This window comes from Penicillium cataractarum (genome assembly GCF_028827025.1).
Source record: "Penicillium cataractarum strain IBT 29864 chromosome Unknown utg000004l, whole genome shotgun sequence".
NCBI lineage: Eukaryota > Fungi > Ascomycota > Eurotiomycetes > Eurotiales > Aspergillaceae > Penicillium > Penicillium cataractarum.
This window is the reverse complement of record NW_026622740.1, coordinates 3,520,261-3,540,340: the sequence shown is the minus strand read 5'-3', so window position 1 is coordinate 3,540,340 and position 20,080 is coordinate 3,520,261. Positions and strand designations below refer to the sequence as shown.

General features: G+C 46.6%; 2 protein-coding genes across 2 annotated transcripts; one reads left to right on the top strand and one right to left on the bottom strand.

Annotated features, from left to right (window-relative positions):
- Positions 1–2,224: 2,224 nt before the first annotated feature.
- Positions 2,225–4,657, bottom strand: N7496_005743 (phosphoenolpyruvate synthase; the record flags this gene model as incomplete). Its single annotated transcript, XM_056698672.1, has 1 exon — positions 2,225–4,657. One exon carries the CDS (start codon positions 4,655–4,657, stop codon positions 2,225–2,227), a length of 2,433 nt encoding a protein of 810 aa, XP_056557197.1.
- A 13,711-nt stretch (positions 4,658–18,368) lies between these two features.
- On the top strand, positions 18,369–19,871 carry N7496_005742 (uncharacterized protein; the record flags this gene model as incomplete). Its single annotated transcript, XM_056698671.1, has 4 exons — positions 18,369–18,532; positions 18,609–18,884; positions 18,950–19,376; positions 19,638–19,871. The coding sequence occupies 4 exons, from the start codon at positions 18,369–18,371 to the stop codon at positions 19,869–19,871; spliced, it is 1,101 nt and encodes a 366-aa protein (XP_056557196.1).
- Between the last annotated feature and the right edge of the window lie 209 nt (positions 19,872–20,080).

Genomic DNA, 20,080 nt, shown 5'->3' with positions numbered 1-20,080 from the left:
ACGTCAACATAATCTGAGACTGTTGAAGAGGATGAAGGTCTGGACCCGTATACAGCCAGATTTACATATTTGCCTCCGATGTCGTAACTAATCTAGAACAGCATAGCCAACATGAAGCCAAGTATTGATGTCACAATGACCGTCCTCTAGCCCCCAGCTACGGGGTAGTTTTGAACCAACACGTCACGGCTGGCAACCCGCTAGGCTATCTAGATGATGTAGAGCTCCTACCTTAAGGTTATATAAACTATTCACAATCACCCGGGATTCCACCAAAAAATTGAAACACCACAACAATATTAAAGTATAACAAGCCTCCACGGATTGAAACCAACCTTTTTCCCAACAAAACAGAAACAAAAATAATACGACGAACACCAAAGGAAACACAGTCAAATAATATTTTGAACTACACCCATCACTCGATCATCCTAGTACGATAAAAGGCACCCTGCACGTTGGCAACATGCATCCACTACGTCTTACGGTTCTGTTGATATATTTGGGAACCGTCATCGCTACACCGGTTAGTGAGGATCAAATTAATTGCAGTGAGGCTTTCCCAGAGGAATGGGAGCAGTGCCACAGAAAAAAGGTGGCAGATTTTGAGAATTGCGTTCACGGGACTGGTGGATGCTTCCCAATATGCCTGGAATGCACGAATGACCCTTCAGGTGAAACATGCCGCGATGTAACGAGCGGGGCATGTAGAGACGAGATGATACGGTGCATTGATAAGTGCAGTAGAAGGCAAATGAGGCAGCATGAATGCTGTGGCGAACATTATTCACGTCCAGACTCCACTATTACATGCCCATCCAACACAGCGGAGCAATGCTGCAAAAGGCGCTTTGAGCGTTGTCAACGTCTCTGATTCAAAGTCTCCGAAGTCATGGGAATGTGTCAGCTTCGAATACAGCTAATGCTGTCTCTGTTCATTGCATTTATCGGCAAATTCAACATTGCCGCCCCTACACAACAAAAAGTACGGCTCTCTAATTTGTCTCTTTTCATATTATGCACAATTTCTGTATTTAACCCAAACTGCTGAGTATCGTGGAAATTCAGAGTCAAGAATCCAATTGGTTGTTGCATTGTATAGGTCTTCGGTTATCCCTCGTCCACATTTACGGCCGTGGACTGAATAGGTGCGAGCCTAACTTCATTCTTCAAAGTCGCCCTCCACTTAATTAAATGGTGAGCAAGTGATGCCCTCTATTCTAGCTGAAGAGCCGTAGGTTCGTTTGCTGTTCCCGTTAACTCAGAATTCCTGGGGTAGCGACAAAAGATATCCCTTAAAATGAAGCACATAAGTCTGACCTTAAATCTAGCAAGTCTATGAACATAGGTGGATACCACTAGCTATTAATATCATCCTCAAAAGGTGGCTTTGAGGGCCTTCGTTGCTTGTTATTCGTGGAAGGCGACCAACTACAGGGGCACAGCCCGCTGATGGACCGCCCATACAGTAACAAAACCAATAGAACGTATTATAATCTGGGTATTATATGTATCACATTGTAATCTTGAAAGGTACAGGAAGATCAATAGTCCGGATATATTCCTAATATAGACTAGTGTGCTTAACTAATAGAGTTTGAGAAACAGTTAGTGAAAGTGGTGGCACCAATTTCGGGACCGACTCCGATAATCAGCAATGGACACCGAACTTGGAAGCTGTGCGAGCCTCAATACGATTCGCAATCACCACGGGCCGAGTTGACGCCACGTAACCACGTCGACCAACACAACGACACCCTCCCCCTCATCAACCTGCACCTACCACCTTGTGCCACAAATGGTGGACGCGCTTCAACTGCCGAAGATAGGATGTTGAACACTTGAAGAAGCGCCTTCAAGCCAGTCTACTAACCAAATCACTAACCCACCAGGATCCGTATGATATTGACAGCTGAGAGAGGACATATGTTGCAAGCATCCATGTATGGGCTCGAAGGAGACACGGCATATATATATTGGGATATGTATTGATAGATCAGTTTCAGTTGCCCTTTCGGCCTAGCCGCCGGGCGTTAATGAATTGTGTGTGTGTGTGTGTGTGTGTACTGGAGGGCTCATCACCTGTAGAATACGGCGTAAATAATAGACACCTAAGCTCCTTTTGTATTGATATTGGGCGAATGTAGTGGGTGTCTGGTAGAGACTCCGGTGTTCAAATTTGAATCCAAGGCACCCACTCCCGATTGCCGGATTAAAGCATGTTTCATTCGTCTGTTATCAGAGCAAGTCGTTCTCGCTCGCTGGCTGCAGCAAACGTTTTAACGGAGGCAAAGCTGTCGGGGCTGACAGATATCGAATTGATGCCAGCATTCACAAGGAATTTCGCAAACTCAGGATGGTCACTCGGTGCCTGTCCGCAGATGCCGATCGTGCAACCTCTCTTCCGAGCCACTGAGATGACCTGCGCGACCATCCATTTAACAGCCGCGTCTTGGTCGTTAAATAGGTCTGCCAGCTCCTCAGAGTCACGGTCAACACCAAGAGTTAACTGCGTCAAATCATTGGAGCCAATCGAGAAACCATCGAAGTACCGGGAAAACTCAGTAGCCAGGATGACGTTGGACGGAATCTCGCACATAACATAGACTTGCAGGCCGTTTTCACCACGCTTGAGCCCGTTGTCGGCCATAGTGCTAAGTACCTTTTCAGCCTCACCAATTGTCCGGCAGAAAGGAATCATTGGGATCGCATTATCGAAGCCCATATCCTCACGTAACCGCTTGATCGCGCGGCACTCTAGCGCGAAGCCCGCCTTGTACAGTGGTGAATAGTACCGAGATGCTCCACGAAAGCCAAGCATAGGGTTCTCCTCCTTTGGCTCGAACTCAAAGCCACCAATGAGACCGGAGTACTCGTTTGTCTTGAAGTCACTCATGCGGATGATAGCCGGCTTAGGGTAGACAGTGGCGCAAAGGGCCGCAAAACCGTGTGCCAGCTTGTCGACAAAGTAGTCAGGCTTGTGATTGTATCCAGCCGTCAATCTCATAATTTTCTCCTTGGCCTTTACATCCTTTAACCGATCAAAATGGACGAGCGCCATGGGGTGGACCTGGATAGCGTTGGTAACGACAAATTCCATACGAGCAAGTCCGATGCCATCTGCTGGAAGTCGCCACCAGCGGTAGGCCGCTGCTGGGTTGGAGAGATTGATCATGATTTTTGTATTGATCAACGGCAGCCCAGTAAGATCCAATGTCTGGGTAGTAATATTGGAGATGCCTTCGTAGACGAAGCCGTTATCACCCTCTGCACAGGAAACAGTTACGTCCTGACCGGTGTGTAGAATGTAGGTTGCATTGCCAGTGCCTACTACGGCAGGGAGGCCAAGTTCGCGGCTAACTATGGCAGCATGCGAAGTGCGCCCGCCGTGGTCGGTGACAATCGCCGCGGCCCGCTTCATGAGAGGTACCCAATCTGGGTCGGTCACTTTCGCCACTAAGATCGAACCGTCGATAAAATTGTCGATATCTTTTGCTGTTTCAATAATGCAGAGACGGCCTGAGACTGCCGCATCCCCGATCGAAAGGCCGGTGGTCAGGAGGCGGCCCTTCTTTCCAACCCTGTAAGTCTTCAAGGCACCCGCATCACGGCGTGAGTGTACGGTTTCCGGCCGAGCCTGGACGATGAACAGTTCATCCGTGATTCCATCCTTTGCCCATTCCATGTCCATGGGATAACCATAATGCTTTTCAATTATGCAGGCCCAGCGGCTTAGCTGGAGTATTTCCTGATCATCCAGCACAAATGCATCTCGCTCCGCTTTTGAGGTAGGTATGTTGCGCGTTGGCATATTTTCATCGCCATACACCATCTTCATTGACTTATCACCGCGCCTTTTCTCTATGATTGGGACCAGATTGATATCGTCCAGTAGAGGCTTGAAAATTTGGTATTCGTCAGGGTTGACAGTTCCTTGTACTACATTCTCCCCGAGCCCCCACGCTGCGTTGATGAGCACAACCTTGTCGAAGCCGCTTTCGGTATCAATGGAGAACATAACACCAGACCCGCTGGCATCGGAGCGGACCATATGCTGTACTCCAATCGAGAGTGCGACGCTCATGTGATCGAATCCTTTGGTCTGGCGATAGCTGATGGCACGGTCGGTGAAAAGAGAGGCATAACAACGCCGGCAAGCATTCAGAAGTGCATCAAACCCCGTGATGTTCAGAAAAGACTCCTGTTGGCCAGCAAAACTCGCATCAGGTAAGTCCTCTGCCGTCGCGCTCGAACGCACTGCAACGCTCAGGTCCTTGATTCCCACTTTGCCCGACAGCTCGCGATAGGCTCTTCCGATAGCAGTCGAGATATCGGCGGGCCAACTACCACGAAGGAATAAACTGCGCACTGCATGGCCAGTCTCAACCAAGGTCACCTTACCTGATTGCCATTCAGCAATCAACATGGCCACCTTGTCCCGGATCTCGTTGCTGTCAACGTATTGCCAATAAGCGTGCGAGGTGGTCGCAAAACCAGGTGGTACCGGGATCCCCTTCGTCCCAAGGGCACCGATCATCTCCCCAATGGAGGAGTTTTTGCCGCCAACCAAGGCAATATCATTGCTCCTAAGATGCTCGAACGGAAGGACCAGGTCCCCAGCACTAGCCTCACCTTTGATCTTTCCAACCTCAGCCATGGGTGTATTCAATGGCAAAGAGCCTATTTTGTGTATGGATAATGTTGGCAATGTTAAAAAGCATATGAATCAAGGGTGTTGTGCAAAATCAATTCATTCAGAAATAGCAAGAGCTATAAAGAAGGATCAGTGACGTCAGACGATGAGCATTTGAGACAAAGCAATGGTATTCATGAACTGTGGAGATGTTGAAATATGCGTTCAGTTGAAATGGAAGTGTGGCGGGTGCTCCATATATCTGAAGCTCCCACAAGTCCAAAGAGGTCTGATCTAGCCCACGATCCGACGACTCCGGGTGGCGACTTAGGTCAGATCATTATCACGAGACAGCGGAGACCACGCTGAGGTCGGTTCCTCCTGATCAAATGATCAAATACCGTACGATATATGGGATCTTATTTGGTTGGCGTTCATGGAATGAACCAGTAATTTGTCAAGTGGTGACAAGAAATTCCATGAAGATCGATGGCCGCGCACCTAAGTGATGTGATGACCGCCGGACATTGACCGTTTGGTCTCGGCCCGCTCCCTTTCAGTCTGTCTCGATCTCAATCACGGTAAAAAACTCCGATCGTCATGGTGGCAGGGTTCTTTGGTCGATCGTCGCTAATTCGTCGAGATCATTGCAAGTTCATGGTCTTCAAGACCCGCGAGAGAAAACCGAGAGTAGGGCCCGGTATTGCTCCTACGTTTCCGGGCCCGAAGAAGTACACTCGGTAAAGTGTGGTCAGCGAGAGAGCTTGCGAAGCATCTTAATGGTATGCTGGACACGGTGGCAGAGACGGACGTGCGTTGGGAATGCATGTGCTTAGACTTCTAATATTGTGGTTACCACTAGACATTGACATCTCCCATGGGACTAGTAAAAATTTAGTCCCACTCCCACGGGACCATGACCTTAGTCCCATCAATCCCACGGGACAAAGTCTCTTAGTTCGCCCATGGGAGTCCCGTGGGACTCCCATGAGTCCCGCCAAGCTTATATTTTTGCATAATTTTCCGGAATAGGATGGATAAAATGATGATTCATCCGAATTTTCACTGTTATTAAACAGTGTTTTAGTATACTACTTTAATATCTCCCTAAACTTAGCTATATTCCTAGGAAATTTTATGAAATCTAATTGTATATAGCTAATTAGGTATTAGAAATTAAAGATTCCTATCTTTTTTAAAATAATTTAATTACCGGATGGTTATTTTAGAAGATATAGCGGTAGATGAAGTATATGGAGTAGGAAATATATATTCTATGTAAGTACCGTAGCACTATCCCTAACGAGATCTCTTTATTTAATACGAATGCTGCTCTATTTAAAAAAAGCTAGCTAATTAGAAGTGTTTATAGTTATATACGCTATCTAATCTCTATCTTATATTTAAAACTAGTAGGTATATAATATAAGAGGGTGTAGAAATAGCAGTTTGAAATATAGGTGAAATATTTTTTATCTAATTTGAAAGTCGGGGGGCGTGGTCTGACCGAAAATCGATGGGACTATAAGGTCCTATAGGATTTCCTATGGAAGTATGGGAGTTTCCTACGGGATTAACTAATCGGAAGAGTGCCTACTATGGGTCTCCTTATCAACTATAATAGATTAACTGTATCTTTTAGCTGAATTTACCCTAGTTATTATTGAATTCCTCCGGTCGTAACTACTAATTCGCTATATAGTAAGTCCTTTCTCTTTCGATTCCCCTAGCTATACACTCTACTCTTCTTTAACTATGTCTTAATTTAGCTAATTTTCTAACGCTAGGCCTTCCTCTCTCTATTAGAGTGATCCTATAGACCCCCTTACCGATATCGAATTAGATAATAGCTCTTTTATAGTAAGGAGCTTATCTTATTAACGAACTTAATATCCTACGCTATCCTCTGAGTTTACACCTCCTCTTACTCTTCCTTCTACCCTTAAGCGGTTTGGTTCTGATTAGAAGAAGTCCTAGGTAAAATATACCGAAATAAATAAAAACGACTTTGTGATCTAGTAGTTATAGACTAAGGCTACGATAACGATAGGATCACGTTAAAAGAAGATGCGATAGGATACAAAGTACTCCGCTAAGATCTAGTAGCATTTTGACTAAGTAGCTAACTATATCACCGGCGAGGTAATAGTTATATACCGAAGATATAGAAAAACCATTCCACACCTAGGGCGAACTACGAACGGGACTAATTCTATAAATCGCTACTTTATAGCTAGAATATACATTTAAGCTATAAATAATATAGTAAGGTAGAAGATACTACACTAATCAATCGAATATATAGTAATACAAATATTCTACTAGTTAACTCTAGTAAACTAATAATCTACTCTTCTAATCTAGGCCGAAAATATATCACGTTCGAAGCTATCTTTTAGTGAGGAGTAATAGAAACGATATTAGGTTAGATTTATTACTAAATTAAACCTTCCTTTTTAAATCCTTACGCATAAAGGCCTTACCGACCTTATATTAATAGCTCGGCTAGCCACGTTAAACCCTACACTCCTTACCCCTCGAACTGCTCGACGTCGTCTTCGAAAGATCGTGTAAGAAGATTAGCATCGTATCCTATTAGACCTCCTACTAAATATAAAGCTTTTAATTACTCTTGATTATTAGATATCTCCCTTTTAATAGGCCTTTATGGCAATTACTGGTTACTTCCTCGACTAAAACTAGAAGTACCGGGAGATCCTTCTTAGCTTTGAACCCTTATATAGAAAGTACTCCGGTATTAATCTAAGCTAGGTTCTATTCGACTATCTATAAGAGTATTAGATTATAGATCGGGTGCTTACTATTACGACTAATAACGTATTGATTAACGACACTCTAGTTAGTAGTATATAGACGTTAATATAAGCCCTAGATCTTCTAAACTATATACTAATTATCCGAATTCCTTACTTAGCGTATATTATCTAACTTAGCCTAAAGGATCTCCTCACGATAATAAAGCTTAACCTAAAGAACGATAGTATAGATCGGTAGTGGTTAGCTAAACAGGATACGTCCCTAAAATACCTTCGAAAGCGAGGTATTATCTATACTCTTGTAAAAGTAAGTCTTACCTTATATCTATCAGTTAATCTTATCTTATAGAGATCTATCTACTTATTAATATTAGGTCCGTGGCCTAGCTATAGGTGTTAACGCTAGTTCTTAGCGCCGAGAAGCGTTTTTGAACCTTTAAAGTAAAGAACTAAAGCTTCTCCCTATCTAGGATATTAAAACGCGGTGGAATTTAACATTCCTTATACTTTAGCGCGCTAAGCGGCTCTTAAAGGCGTATGATAAGTACTATAGTGAGTATAACTATCCTTAGTTTAAACTAAACACGGAAGAGTGGCGGTAAGTTGACTACCTTCTTTGTATCACTCAACCCTTTTATTAGTAGATCACGGCTATCTCTAAGATCAAAGATATTATAATCTATTAGATCTTTAGAATCTACAATAAGCTGTTTGACTATTTTGACTTTTCTATCAGCTAACTAAAGCGGAAACGGGTTCCTTAGAAGGTAACTATGCGTGGGGCGCTCGAAGTAGGCCGTTAAAAGCTCTCTGACTATTATAGCCAGACTAACGCTTATAGTAATCTCTATGTAATTGGCACTATCCTTGCGCCGCGGTATAAGCTATAATTCTTCTCGAAGCGTGAATAGTCCGATAATAACTACTAATAGCGTAAGACCTACCGAGGCTATATGGAAAAATACCTCGAGCCCTACTAATAGCGCCAAAAGGAGATAGAGTAGTTATAGTTCAGCCGACCCTCTATCTAGCAGAAGGATGATATTGAACTGCTCTTAGATGATGATAACCCTTCCTGTTACGGTCAAGCGAAAAGATTATGAATCAATTCGGTACTGTTTAAACGAGGCAACTAAATCTAGAGAAAGAAGAAGAGAAGGAAGATTCTAATCCACCCAAAGGGATTGCCTTTATAGGGCCCTCCCTTTTCGGCAACTCCCATGCAAACACTTCTCGCCAGTTCGTTCGCAAGACTTTCCGCATCTACGAATCGTAACATTGCCCCCTTGTTTAAAAGGACCTGGCCCTCCAGGTCACGTGCATTCGGGTCTTCCTTTCTGAATCGACCAATCAGATCGCTTTGTTGTCATCTGGGTGATCTGGCTCAAAGCGATCGTTTAATGCAGCTTCAATCCATGCAGTCAATCGTACTGGCGGACCTGGCAGATCTGGGTACTTTCGGTGAAACTCCATCAGCTTTTCAGGCGCATTCTTGTAATCGCGCGCGTAGTACCAATTGTCATCGTCGTTGCCGATCCACTTCGCCTTGTACTGAAGCTTTCGGTAGTGTAGGCGCACTGCCACGATCTCATCGACTTCCCATTCAGGCTCGTCGTCAACGACTTCCGGGGGTTTCGGGTCTTGTAGTTGCCCAGGCAACGGTTCTGTTCGTGCCGCTAATCGGAGTTTCTCTGCCGAAAAAACTGGGTGCACACGAATCGATTCTGGGAGGTCTAGCTTGTACGCATTACCAACCTTCTCCACGATCATGTAAGGTCCACTCGCTTGGTCTGCAAGTTTCCTACCTGGTCGGTCTAGTTTCCAGTGCCTTGTCGTCACAAATACTCGGTCACCAACACCGAAATCCTCTGCCCTACGGTGCCGATTCGCCTGTTGACGCTGACGTTCCTGCGCATGTGTAGCTTTTCTCTGCGTATCTTCCCATATTTCCTGCATCCTGTTGGTGTAATCGCTTGCTTCTTCGTTCTGCGACTCGTTCCTTTGTCGAGGTACAATTTGACTAAGCCAGTCCAAGGCTTCCGCCGGTTTCCAATCAAAGGACACCCGGGGTTCATACCCTCGTTCAACAAAGAAGGGTGAGACTCCCGTCGTTTCCTGGGGTAAAGCTGCGAAAGCGAAGTCTATCATTGCAAGATAGTCTGACCAGTCGTCTTGGTAGTAACTCACGAAAGGTCGTAGTCGCTGTGCCATATACTGATTCACAATCTCGCTTTGACCGTCCGTCTGGGGGTGATGAGAAGTTGATAGTTTTCTTTCAATTCCGAGGATTCGACAGAACTCCTTCCAGAATCCTGATACAAACTGAGGCCCTCGGTCGGAAACAATCGACTCTGGCAATCCTACCCATCGATAGACATGGTCCACGAATAACCGGGCTGTTTCCTTTGCATCAACATCTTCGTGACAAGGTATCGAAATTGGCCGTTTGCTCAGTCTGTCCACAAAAACGCAGACGGTATCATATCCTCTGCGGTCTTTCGGGAACGAGCGGAAATCCATCGTGAGATGTTGCCACGGTCTTCCAGGGATCGGTAGGGGTTGTAGTAATCCTGGGGTTCGGTCTCTCCATGCCTTCGTCCGCTTACAGATTTGGCAGTTATCCACATATCGTTTCACGTCGTTAATCATCTCTGGCCAGTGGTATCTGGCTGTAAGCATACGCTTCGTCTTTTCGATTCCGGGATGAGCGATTGACGGTTGTCGGTGGATTTCATCTAGTAATCGTGCGCGTAGGTCGCCTTCGTCGGGAACTACAAGCTTCCCTTCATACAGCAGTAGTCCTTCTTCTATCGTCCATTTCTGATCAGAATGCACTAAGTCACGATATTCGAGAAGACTCTCGCTTGTGCGGTTCGCTGATATCACCCTTTCGACCACCGGGGATAACACCGTTCTTTTCAAAATCTCGGTGTGTCTCGGAGTCGCTGGACTAGCTCCGTTAGGAGCAAATGATCCCGTAAGTCCGCAGGAGACGGGGGTGAGCTCCACGGGCAGTGGATCATCTGGATGGGTACCCTGCTCTAGTACTTCTCGGGGTAACAGGATCTGTTCGGCTCGCTGGCCGGTCGGTCGGTCCTTTCGAGACAGTGCGTCGGCCACCACATTGCCCTTCCCTGGGCGGTAGCGGATTTGGAAGTGAAACCGTGAGAGGGACTCTCCCCAGCGTACTTGTCTTGCGTTCAGCATTCGAGTAGTCATAAAATACTGGAGGGATTGGTGATCAGTCCAGATATTAAATCGATCTGTACGTTGTAAGCCCTCCAGTTCGGCTCGCCACTCTTCCAGTGCGCGGATAATCGCCAGCATCTCCTTATCGTGGGTGTAGTAGCTCTGCTCCGTAGGATTCATGGTTTTTGAGAAATACGCCACTGGATGCCAACCGTCGTTCGCTCCCTTCTGCGAAAGAACAGCGCCTAAACAACCATCCGAGGCGTCGGTTTCGATCTGCGTGAGTGCGTAAGGGTCATAGTGTGCCAGTACGGGCGTGGTCGTCAGCATGTGCTTTAGCTTCTGAAAGGCTGCTTGGCACGCGTCGTCCCATTTAAACTGCACTTCCTTCCTGGTTAATCGGTGTAAAGGCCTGGAAATCTTACTGTAGTCCTTGATGAATCGACGGTAGAAGTTGCACATTCCTAAGAACGATTGCACGCCTCTGACTGTACTCGGCGACTGCCATGCGTCGATCACTTCAATCTTGGCAGGGTCCACGCGAATGCCGCTCGTTCCGATAATAAAGCCTAAGAACTTCGTCTCCATAGTGTGGAACTCACACTTCTGGATAGCTACCTGTAGGCCTGCAGCTCGCAATCTGGTTAGGACCTTTCTAACGTGCTCAACGTGCTGCTGCTCGTCACCCTCTGTGTAGATCAAGATATCATCGATAAACGCGGTGCAGAAGTCGTCCAGATAATCTCCGAGGGCATGGTTTATGTATCGTTGGAAGGTCGCGGGTCCATTCGTCAATCCGAAAGGCATCACTTTGTATTTATACGAACCATATCGAGTGCGGAAGGTCGTCAAATCTTCGGATTCCGGGTGCATCCGAATTCTGTGGAAACCCTGCTGGATATCCAACTTGGTAAACCGCTTTGCCCTCCCTACTCTTTGTAGTAGTTCGTCAATCAAAGGGATAGGGTAACGGTCTTTCCTAGTCAGTTCGTTTAACTTCCGGTAGTCCACGCAGAATCGGAGGCCTCCACCTGGTTTCATGGCCATTAGGATTGGTGAGGCGTACGGTGCTGTGGAGGGTACTATAAACCCTTTCGCGAGGTTTTGCGTGATGTAATCCTTAGCAAAGCGTAGTTCTTCTTCACTCATTTTGTACAAGGGACAGTAATTCAAGTAGACAGATCCGTCGAGTTCAATCCTGTGATCGGGACTACCTCTCAGTGGTGGCAAAGTATTTGAATCGATCTTAGAAAAGACATCGATAAACTGATGATAGGCAGTTGGGACACGCGCACGAATCTCCTCAGCTTCTAGTGCATGTTCTGGGCTCTGCTTCTCTTCGAGAATTCGATCAATCTGGGCTATCGAGGTTACGAACGTCTCTGTTCCTTCACGTTGCATATGACGGTGGAAGCCGACTCCTCCGATCGCTGCAATCTCGATACCTTTCCGGGGAAGATCGTCGACCTCAAGTCTCTTCTTCTGGGAAATAACTAACTCGTCTCGGAGAGATCGGTTCATCTTGCCCACTGAGTCTTCTTGGTGGGAGGCTCCATAGGTTGTTCGAATCGTTCTTCGGGATTCCTTCACGATCTGGGCTTCTATTAACTGGTCTCTCCGGTCTGCGTCCTTCTGGTGGAGATCGTTGACTAGTGGTCGCTTCAGGATCTGTCTCGGGATAGGTTTCACCATGCCAGTTTTTACCTGGTCTTGTAGCGAGGGCTGGTCTGGCCACAAAAGCCTTCGGTTCTTGCAATCAGGAAGTATCCCATAGGTTTCGAACCATATCCTTCCGAGAATCAGGTCATGGTTTCCAAGATCCGTCACCAACATGGTCTGACGTTGTTGTACGCGCTCATCAATCATCAACGAGAGTTTCACTGCGTGGGTAATCGGTTCTCGTAAGGATCCGTCAAACCCAGTGATCGGACACTCTCGGGGGAGTCTTCTGGTCCGTAGGCCTAGGCCATTAATCATTGTTTTCACAAGGTCGTAGTCGATAAAGATATACCCATCTGCTCCGGTATCTGCAAGGCAAGAAACGCTCACTGTTCGTCCATTGATAGCTACTCTAGCTTGAAAGGTTAAACTATCTTCTGCAGAGGACAACAGTTTCCGTAAATCCACCTTTGACACCATCGAACCTGGGATGGAGACTTGCCCCAGGTTTACTCTTTTCCCGAATCGCTATCGTTCTCTTCCGCGGCTTTCAGGTCGTCCGTCTTCTTCAAATTCGAATCCTTTCGCTTCGGTTCGGCGGCGGCGGCAGCAATTGTGGGGGTGGACTTCTTGGTGGGGCAGTTTCGAGAGATATGGCCCTGTTCGCGGCACACAAAGCAACGTCCTTCCTTTAGGAGGGTAGCCTTCTCCTTGTCATCAGGGCGGTTTGAGGGTTTCGAGTTCTGTGGGTCGCTTGAAGTACGATTCGAAGGGTTCGTACGGTTCGGGTTACGGTTACTTGCACGATTGGCGATCTGCTGCGAAATTAAACGGGCAGCAATCTGACACTTCTGCACGAACTCTTCAAGGGTAACAGAGCCTTGACCTGCATCAATCATCACCTGGTTCTGGAGGAGGGCAGGAAGCTTCCGGTACAGATCACGCTTTCGAAGATCCACAGGCTGTTCGGCCTCCTCCGCAAGGTAGGTAAATTCGGCCAGGAAATCACCGAAATCCTGCTTAGGCTCCATCTTTAGGGCGAGGTAATCGTCACGGGCAACTTGCTGATGGTTCGGGTCGTGGAAGACACTCTGTAGGTGGTCGAAAACGTCCTGCGCAGTTCGGTACGCGGCGGTAGCGTCTTCTTGCATTCGGGGGTTGATGTGTCGGAGTGCCTTTCCTTCGCAGCGACTACTCACGTACGCGAGCTGGTGGGCAGAAGTTGGATAGTGGTCCTCGTTCAATAGAAGCTTACGCTTCATCTCGGTCTTCCAATCCTTGAACTTCACATCCTTTCCGTCGTTGAACATGGGAGGATCAGGCATCTTGGTCGACTTCCTGTTACCAGCAGTAGAAGGGGTCACCGAGGCTTCTCGCAACACACGGTTATCGTCGGTTCGCATCATATTCATCACGGTCAACAGGCTATCACGCTCCTTCCGGAGGGTTTCAGTTTCAGTTCGCATTCGGGCGTACTCCTCCTCCACCTGCTGGTCACGGGCAACGGAATCCTCTCGTTCGGTCATTGAGACAATCTGCTCACGGAGGTCGACGATCTCTTCTTGGTGGTCGGCGGTCAGGGCAGCAATCTGGCCTTTCAGGTCTTCGATATCCTTCATGCGGTTGCACAAGACCTTCCATGCGGTCTCGGGGTCTTTCTGGATCCAACGGATCAGCTCGTCGGTATCGGTCACCTCGATCTTCTCAGCGTCGGGCTGCTCATCGAGGGTCAGGGATCTTCTGCCACCACGGCGGGGGCGTTCGGTCACGTTGCTAGCCATCTTGGTGCAACGGTTCTTCGTAGGTTCGTTCGGTTGAGTGGTGTAGTCACTAGGTAGCTAGAGAGCACGTATGTACGCGTCTCTTCGCTCAGCCAGTGACTAGAAGGAAAGATAAAGGGTGAGATTTAGTTGTATGTTACGGTCAAGCGAAAAGATTATGAATCAATTCGGTACTGTTTAAACGAGGCAACTAAATCTAGAGAAAGAAGAAGAGAAGGAAGATTCTAATCCACCCAAAGGGATTGCCTTTATAGGGCCCTCCCTTTTCGGCAACTCCCATGCAAACACTTCTCGCCAGTTCGTTCGCAAGACTTTCCGCATCTACGAATCGTAACACTTCCGAGCCCTCTTAGTCCTAAGAGAAACGGACTAGCCCTGTATTTAACAATAAGCTTATATATTATCTTAATAGTAGTATATTTCTTCCATTCGAATATCCGCTGATTTTTTATTCTAACGTTTCTTTAATAGGTATATTAAACAAGAATCCCTGTGATTTCTGGCGGGAGCATAAGCATTAATATCCTATACTCGTAAGTATGGCACGCGATATATTTACTATCCCTACTAGCGGGGCTAGTGTGGAGCGTCTTTTTAACTCTGCTCGCGACGTGTGCCACTATCGACGGGGTCGTCTTAGCGAGACCGCTATATAAGACCTTATGATATATCGCTATATCTCCGAATTTGATCTTGATATAATAGATCTTATAGGTGAATCCGATAAGGAGGAAGAGCCTACCGCCGAAGAGAGATAGTAAGTAGCGCTACGAAGAGAGGCAAAACTAGGCTAGTTTACCCCGGTTCTAATTAGTGATAATAAAGAGGATGAGGATGAAGACGAAGATGAAGACGAAGATAAAGATGAAGCTGAAGGTAAAGATGAGAGTGAAGATAAGATATATAAGGTAAACTCCGTTCCTTTCGACGCCTATATACTATCCGCTATATCCTAACGTAGCTAGCGAGCTCTGGGAAGGAGACGAAAGAGTGTGGATTCCTATAGGGAAGAAGATAAGACTGAACCTCAACTACCCCCTTTGCCATAGGATAAGGAGGGCTATAGTTAAATGCGGACGTCTGGAAGGACAAGGAAACGTCCAAGAAATTTAGATAACTACGACGTAATATACGAATAAACTTACATTTCCTATCTTTTATTGAATCTCTATCGAGGATCTATAGAGCTATCTAGAGTAATATAGTAAGTGCAATACTTAAAAATACTAGGAAAAGCGCACAATTTATGCAAGTGGCAGGATTTTAACTGTTTGCACTGTTTACAGTCCCGTGGGAAGTCCCATACTCCCATGGGAGTCCCACGGCCCTTCTAGTCCCGCCCATGGGACTAAAGCTTAGTCCCAACTCCCGTCCACGGCGGGAAGTCCCAGGTCCCACGGTGGGAGTCCCGTGGGAGATGTCAATGTCTAGTTACCACCAACCTAAAGACCGAGAGGACACGGATCAGCATGGTCTGCACATCATACTTATCTCCTCTGGCATTGCACGGGGTTCTAGGCAATAGTAAAGAGTTATCAAGGTCGGCATCAGGAAAGCCGATGGGAACGAGACACATACCTGCGACATGGCCGGTCCCCTTTTTGCATCGTTAAAATGGAGGGCAGGTTTCCACGGCGAGGGGCTCGTATCGGCTGGGCAGCGATAAGATCCCTATGGAATGGCGTTTTCTTCAATGAGCCTGAACGTCTTGTCATTTGGTTTGAGCTTGCTAAGCATGACAACGCAAGACTGGAATGGAATGAGCAATCAAGAGGAGGAGGGTTTCTTCCTACGGTGGTTTCACGGGTTTCAACTGTTACATATCGGTCAACGAGGTGCTCTGTCTGCCGTCCGCACAAAGGAAATTGGGGATTGATGAAAGAGGAAGAAAATTTTGATAATTTTAATAGGGGTCTTCAGATAGCGTCTGGCCCTGTCTAGTTCAGTCTTGTTCAGCGGAGGCTGAGAATTCCTGGCCTCATGAACCAGAATAATGCCTACTCAGGCCTGGCAAATCCTTGCGATAAGCTAGATGAGCAAAAGGTCTTGGGGTAGTAGAGATTATTTATAGACTTCTCGACCTGTCATGTCGCTCACATGCTTCGGTTGGCACCGATTTGACTGTCATGGCACTGGCGAATATTGAAATCTAATTGTGAGTGCGGCTGCCCAAACCTGAGGCCCGTTGGAAGTCATATTTCTGTTCAAATTCTACCAGGCTGAGCAACAGCTGAAATGCAAATTTTAGTTGGTCACGATAGTCACCGAGGGAGACTAAGACCATGCTGAGATAGTGATGTTGAGTCTTCGGCGACGGCACCATTTAAATCACTTCAAGGAGTGTTGAATGACGAAAAAGATTTTTCGTAGGCTTTTTATCTGAGACTTCAAAGTGCAACAAGATCTATTCAAACAACAATAGAATCCTCGGGGCTTCAGGCGTTATACCGTGATTTCTGTTCACGATTCCACGTTGACTCAACGATTACACGTCCGTGCACCGCAATTTGATCACTAAAATCACGGGATGGATCTGTCGACCTATCAGCGCGAATGTACGCACTTGTTGAGATTGACAGTGGAGCTGGAAACCTTGGCTGACCGAATCAACTTATGGAGGGTAGGTACTTGTGTTGGCCTTTTGAGTCCGCCTGAACTGTGGACCTATATCACGTTCAACTCATCACCAACACCACCACATACCTGGTGTAACCAACAAAGGGTTCCAGACCTCCAATATTTTGAGAAGATATTTTGGTTCGCGTTCCACTGCGCAGGCCGGCATCGTTGGAGCTTATGACTGTTGAGCCTGGTCAACAACGACGACCTAGAATTTCCAGATTTGTGTGTGGTCAAAATGGAACCAAAGAACACAAATGGAAGAATAAACTCCAAGCCGTCAAGGGCTCAGTTCTGAATGCCACTACTGGTCTCTAAATTGCCACAGTTTTCCCTACTAGTCAGAACCCGCCCTTTCTCACTACCATGATGAGCAAAGGCACTAGGTGCCGTGTGGGAACGGGCGATGGTATGGAGAAAGTGTCTGGGGAAAGTGTCTGGAGTAAGTTTTTGGAGTAAAGACTCGCCGCGATGTGTGGATTGAGCACTCCTTTATCAATCAGCCTCTGCTTCTGTACTAGTATGGACTTTTGTTCTTGCGGTATTTAGGCCTCGGAGCGCCCCTTAACGCTTCTTGTTGACGGTCGGGTTTACAACGACCGTGGACACACACAAACCCTTTACGATGAATACACACTCTGTTTGATTCTCTGTCCCTGATGACTTTTCTTTCTTCTGCGGTTTCTCAATACGATCTCTCGGTGTAGTGGTGATTACCCTCTCCTATCTCAACCCATCTCCTTGGTCAAGACTGTCGTCTGCCGCCTCCCTAGGCGGTGAGGACCGTGAATTTTCGCTAGATCAACCAACACCGACAATGCTGTAATGATCTCATCACAGGAAAGATAGGTGTTAGCACATAGGGCTTCCAGTGCACTGTTTATACGATTTCCTTCCTCTGCATACGAGATAGTCACAATGGTGGTTGGCAATATGGGTATAACCATGGATAATGGGGAGGATTTTATCGTGGGAAGTTTTGTTCATTGGAAGGTGGACCACCCTAACCCCGGGAGGGGGTAGGGTGGCGGCGTGGTCAGTGCCACGGGTAACTCCGTAATGGTTAAAATAATACACTAATTGAAACCACGCTAGTTGTCCAGAGGGACGGACGAGGATAGGTCAGATCCTGGTCACTATGCCTCCGCAAGAATCGTTGACGTCAACTCTCTGGTATCAAGGATGATAAATTGCAGAATGATGGGACAATTCTGACATCAAGCGACCTCGAGAATTACAAATTCATTTTCGTTGCAGTTTTGACTTAAGTGTGCGGATACTTCATACGATCGCAGCGAAACTTCTTTGCAGTCACAATGTTCCATGACCCCTATTCATTTCGTTGTCATGTCTCGCAAGCTCAGAAAAATCGTTTATTACCTCATGTGAACGGGAATCGTTGGTCCGGGCCTGTTTTCAGAGTAAGGATGCTACTTGTATAGATTCAGCGCATATTCTTCTTTTGTTCTATTGAAGTATAGGCACCAGAATACATATGCGGGGATTTCGGTTTACATCCCGACGGAGTCTGAGGCGCGAGTTGCAATCGCTCTTCGTGATGAGACATATCTGCTCGATTTTATTGAAAACACTTTTGATTCACCGGCGTCTCATACTTGTCAACAAATCATAGCTGGATTGAAAAAGTATAGCGATGTCCACTCGGAAAAGATTCTCGGGGCCGCACTTTCACGGTCCCTACATCAACGGATGCCTGCATTGTGCCGACAACTCTGGGCAGAGTTGGACATCATCCCTATCATTCTTGATGAAGAACCAGATATTAACGCTACCGCTAAGAGCATGACTCGAATTCACTTTGAAAGAAAACCTATTGATGAGCAAGCGGAGTCGCTTTCTAGAAAGTGCATCAGGTACGTATCTGACATTAGGCCTCGTTGGTCTCTTCGCAATTTCCAACATTGTATCAAGTTGACTAAAGAGCTACAGGTTTTTTGGACCAAACAATTTGCCATTGCTACATGTGGGCTTCCGCGGTAGAGTCGAAGTGGATTCTGATTTCCATATCCAACTAGCAGATAGAAATTCATTTCGGCGGACCGTTCGTCCCAAGACTTGGGCAGCGATCGACCATTACACCTCAGACCTGAAGCGTCGTGGTGTAAAAATAGCTTTTTTCAGTGCAACATCCCAAGGGGGTGGTGTTTCGCTCATGCGTCATGCACTTCTCCGTCTGGCACACGAACTGGAAATCGATATCAAGTGGTAGGGTTGAGCATGAAATGTTCGGGCGCAAGAAACTTATTAATGGACTTAGGTATGTTCCGAAGCCACGACCAGACGTTTTCCGCATCACGAAGGAGGACCAATCACAATATCTTACAAGGAGTCACTGCCCCGGATGAACGATTGAGTCGCGACAATCAGCAGCACTTGGTCAACTGGATCCAAGACAACGCTGAAAGATATTGGCTACAACGCGAGGGCCCCCTATGTCGGCCTTTAGATGGCGGTGCTGATGTCATCATCATTGATGATCCTCAGATGCCTGGTCTATTTCCAATTGCAAAGGGTATTGATCCACAGCGCCCGGTCATCTATCGAAGCCATATTCAAATGCGAAGCGATCTTATCGCAATTACGGGAGGGCCGCAGGCAGAAGTTTGGAACTATCTCTGGGAACAAATTCATGCTGCTGATATCTTCATAAGTCATCCTGTGGCCGACTTTGTGCCTAAAAATATCCCATCACACCGGGTTGGTTATATGCCTGCATGTACTGATTGGTAATCAAGGCTCTATATCCCCTGTTTAGATAACTTACTAATGTAAGAATAAGGCTTGATGGTCTCAACAAACAGATGCGAGATTGGGACGCCGCATTCTATGGGTGTCTGTTCAATCAATCATGCAGAGATGCGGAAATGCTTGTCATTGATTACCCTGCTGGTAAGTTATCGATGCTAGAGATGTAGGCAAAACTCTGCTGATAGTTTTACGGAGCAATACATCGTGCAGATTGATCCCGCCAAAGGGATAGTGGATGCCCTCGTGGCCTATGAGAAATTCTATAGCCAGATCTCTACTTTGCATCCCGAGATGAAGATTCCGAAGCTTGTGATATGTGGTCACGGGTCTATAGACGACCCCAACGGCTCTATAGTATATGATGCTGTTCTTCGGCATATGGAAAACTTTATGCCGCATCTCACGGCCATGATATGTGTTCTGCGATTAGGTCCCTCTGACTAGATATTGAATGCTCTTTTATCTAAGTCACGTATTGTGTTGCAACTATCATCACGAGAGGGTTTCGAGGTGACAGTTTCAGAAGCAGTGCACAAAGGCAAACCTATCATTGCTACTTGGGCAGGTGGGATCCCCCTACAGATCGATCATGAACGAAACCGGTAACTACCGTTGTTGGAGCATTCCCAAGGTATCGACCCCGTTAATTTCCT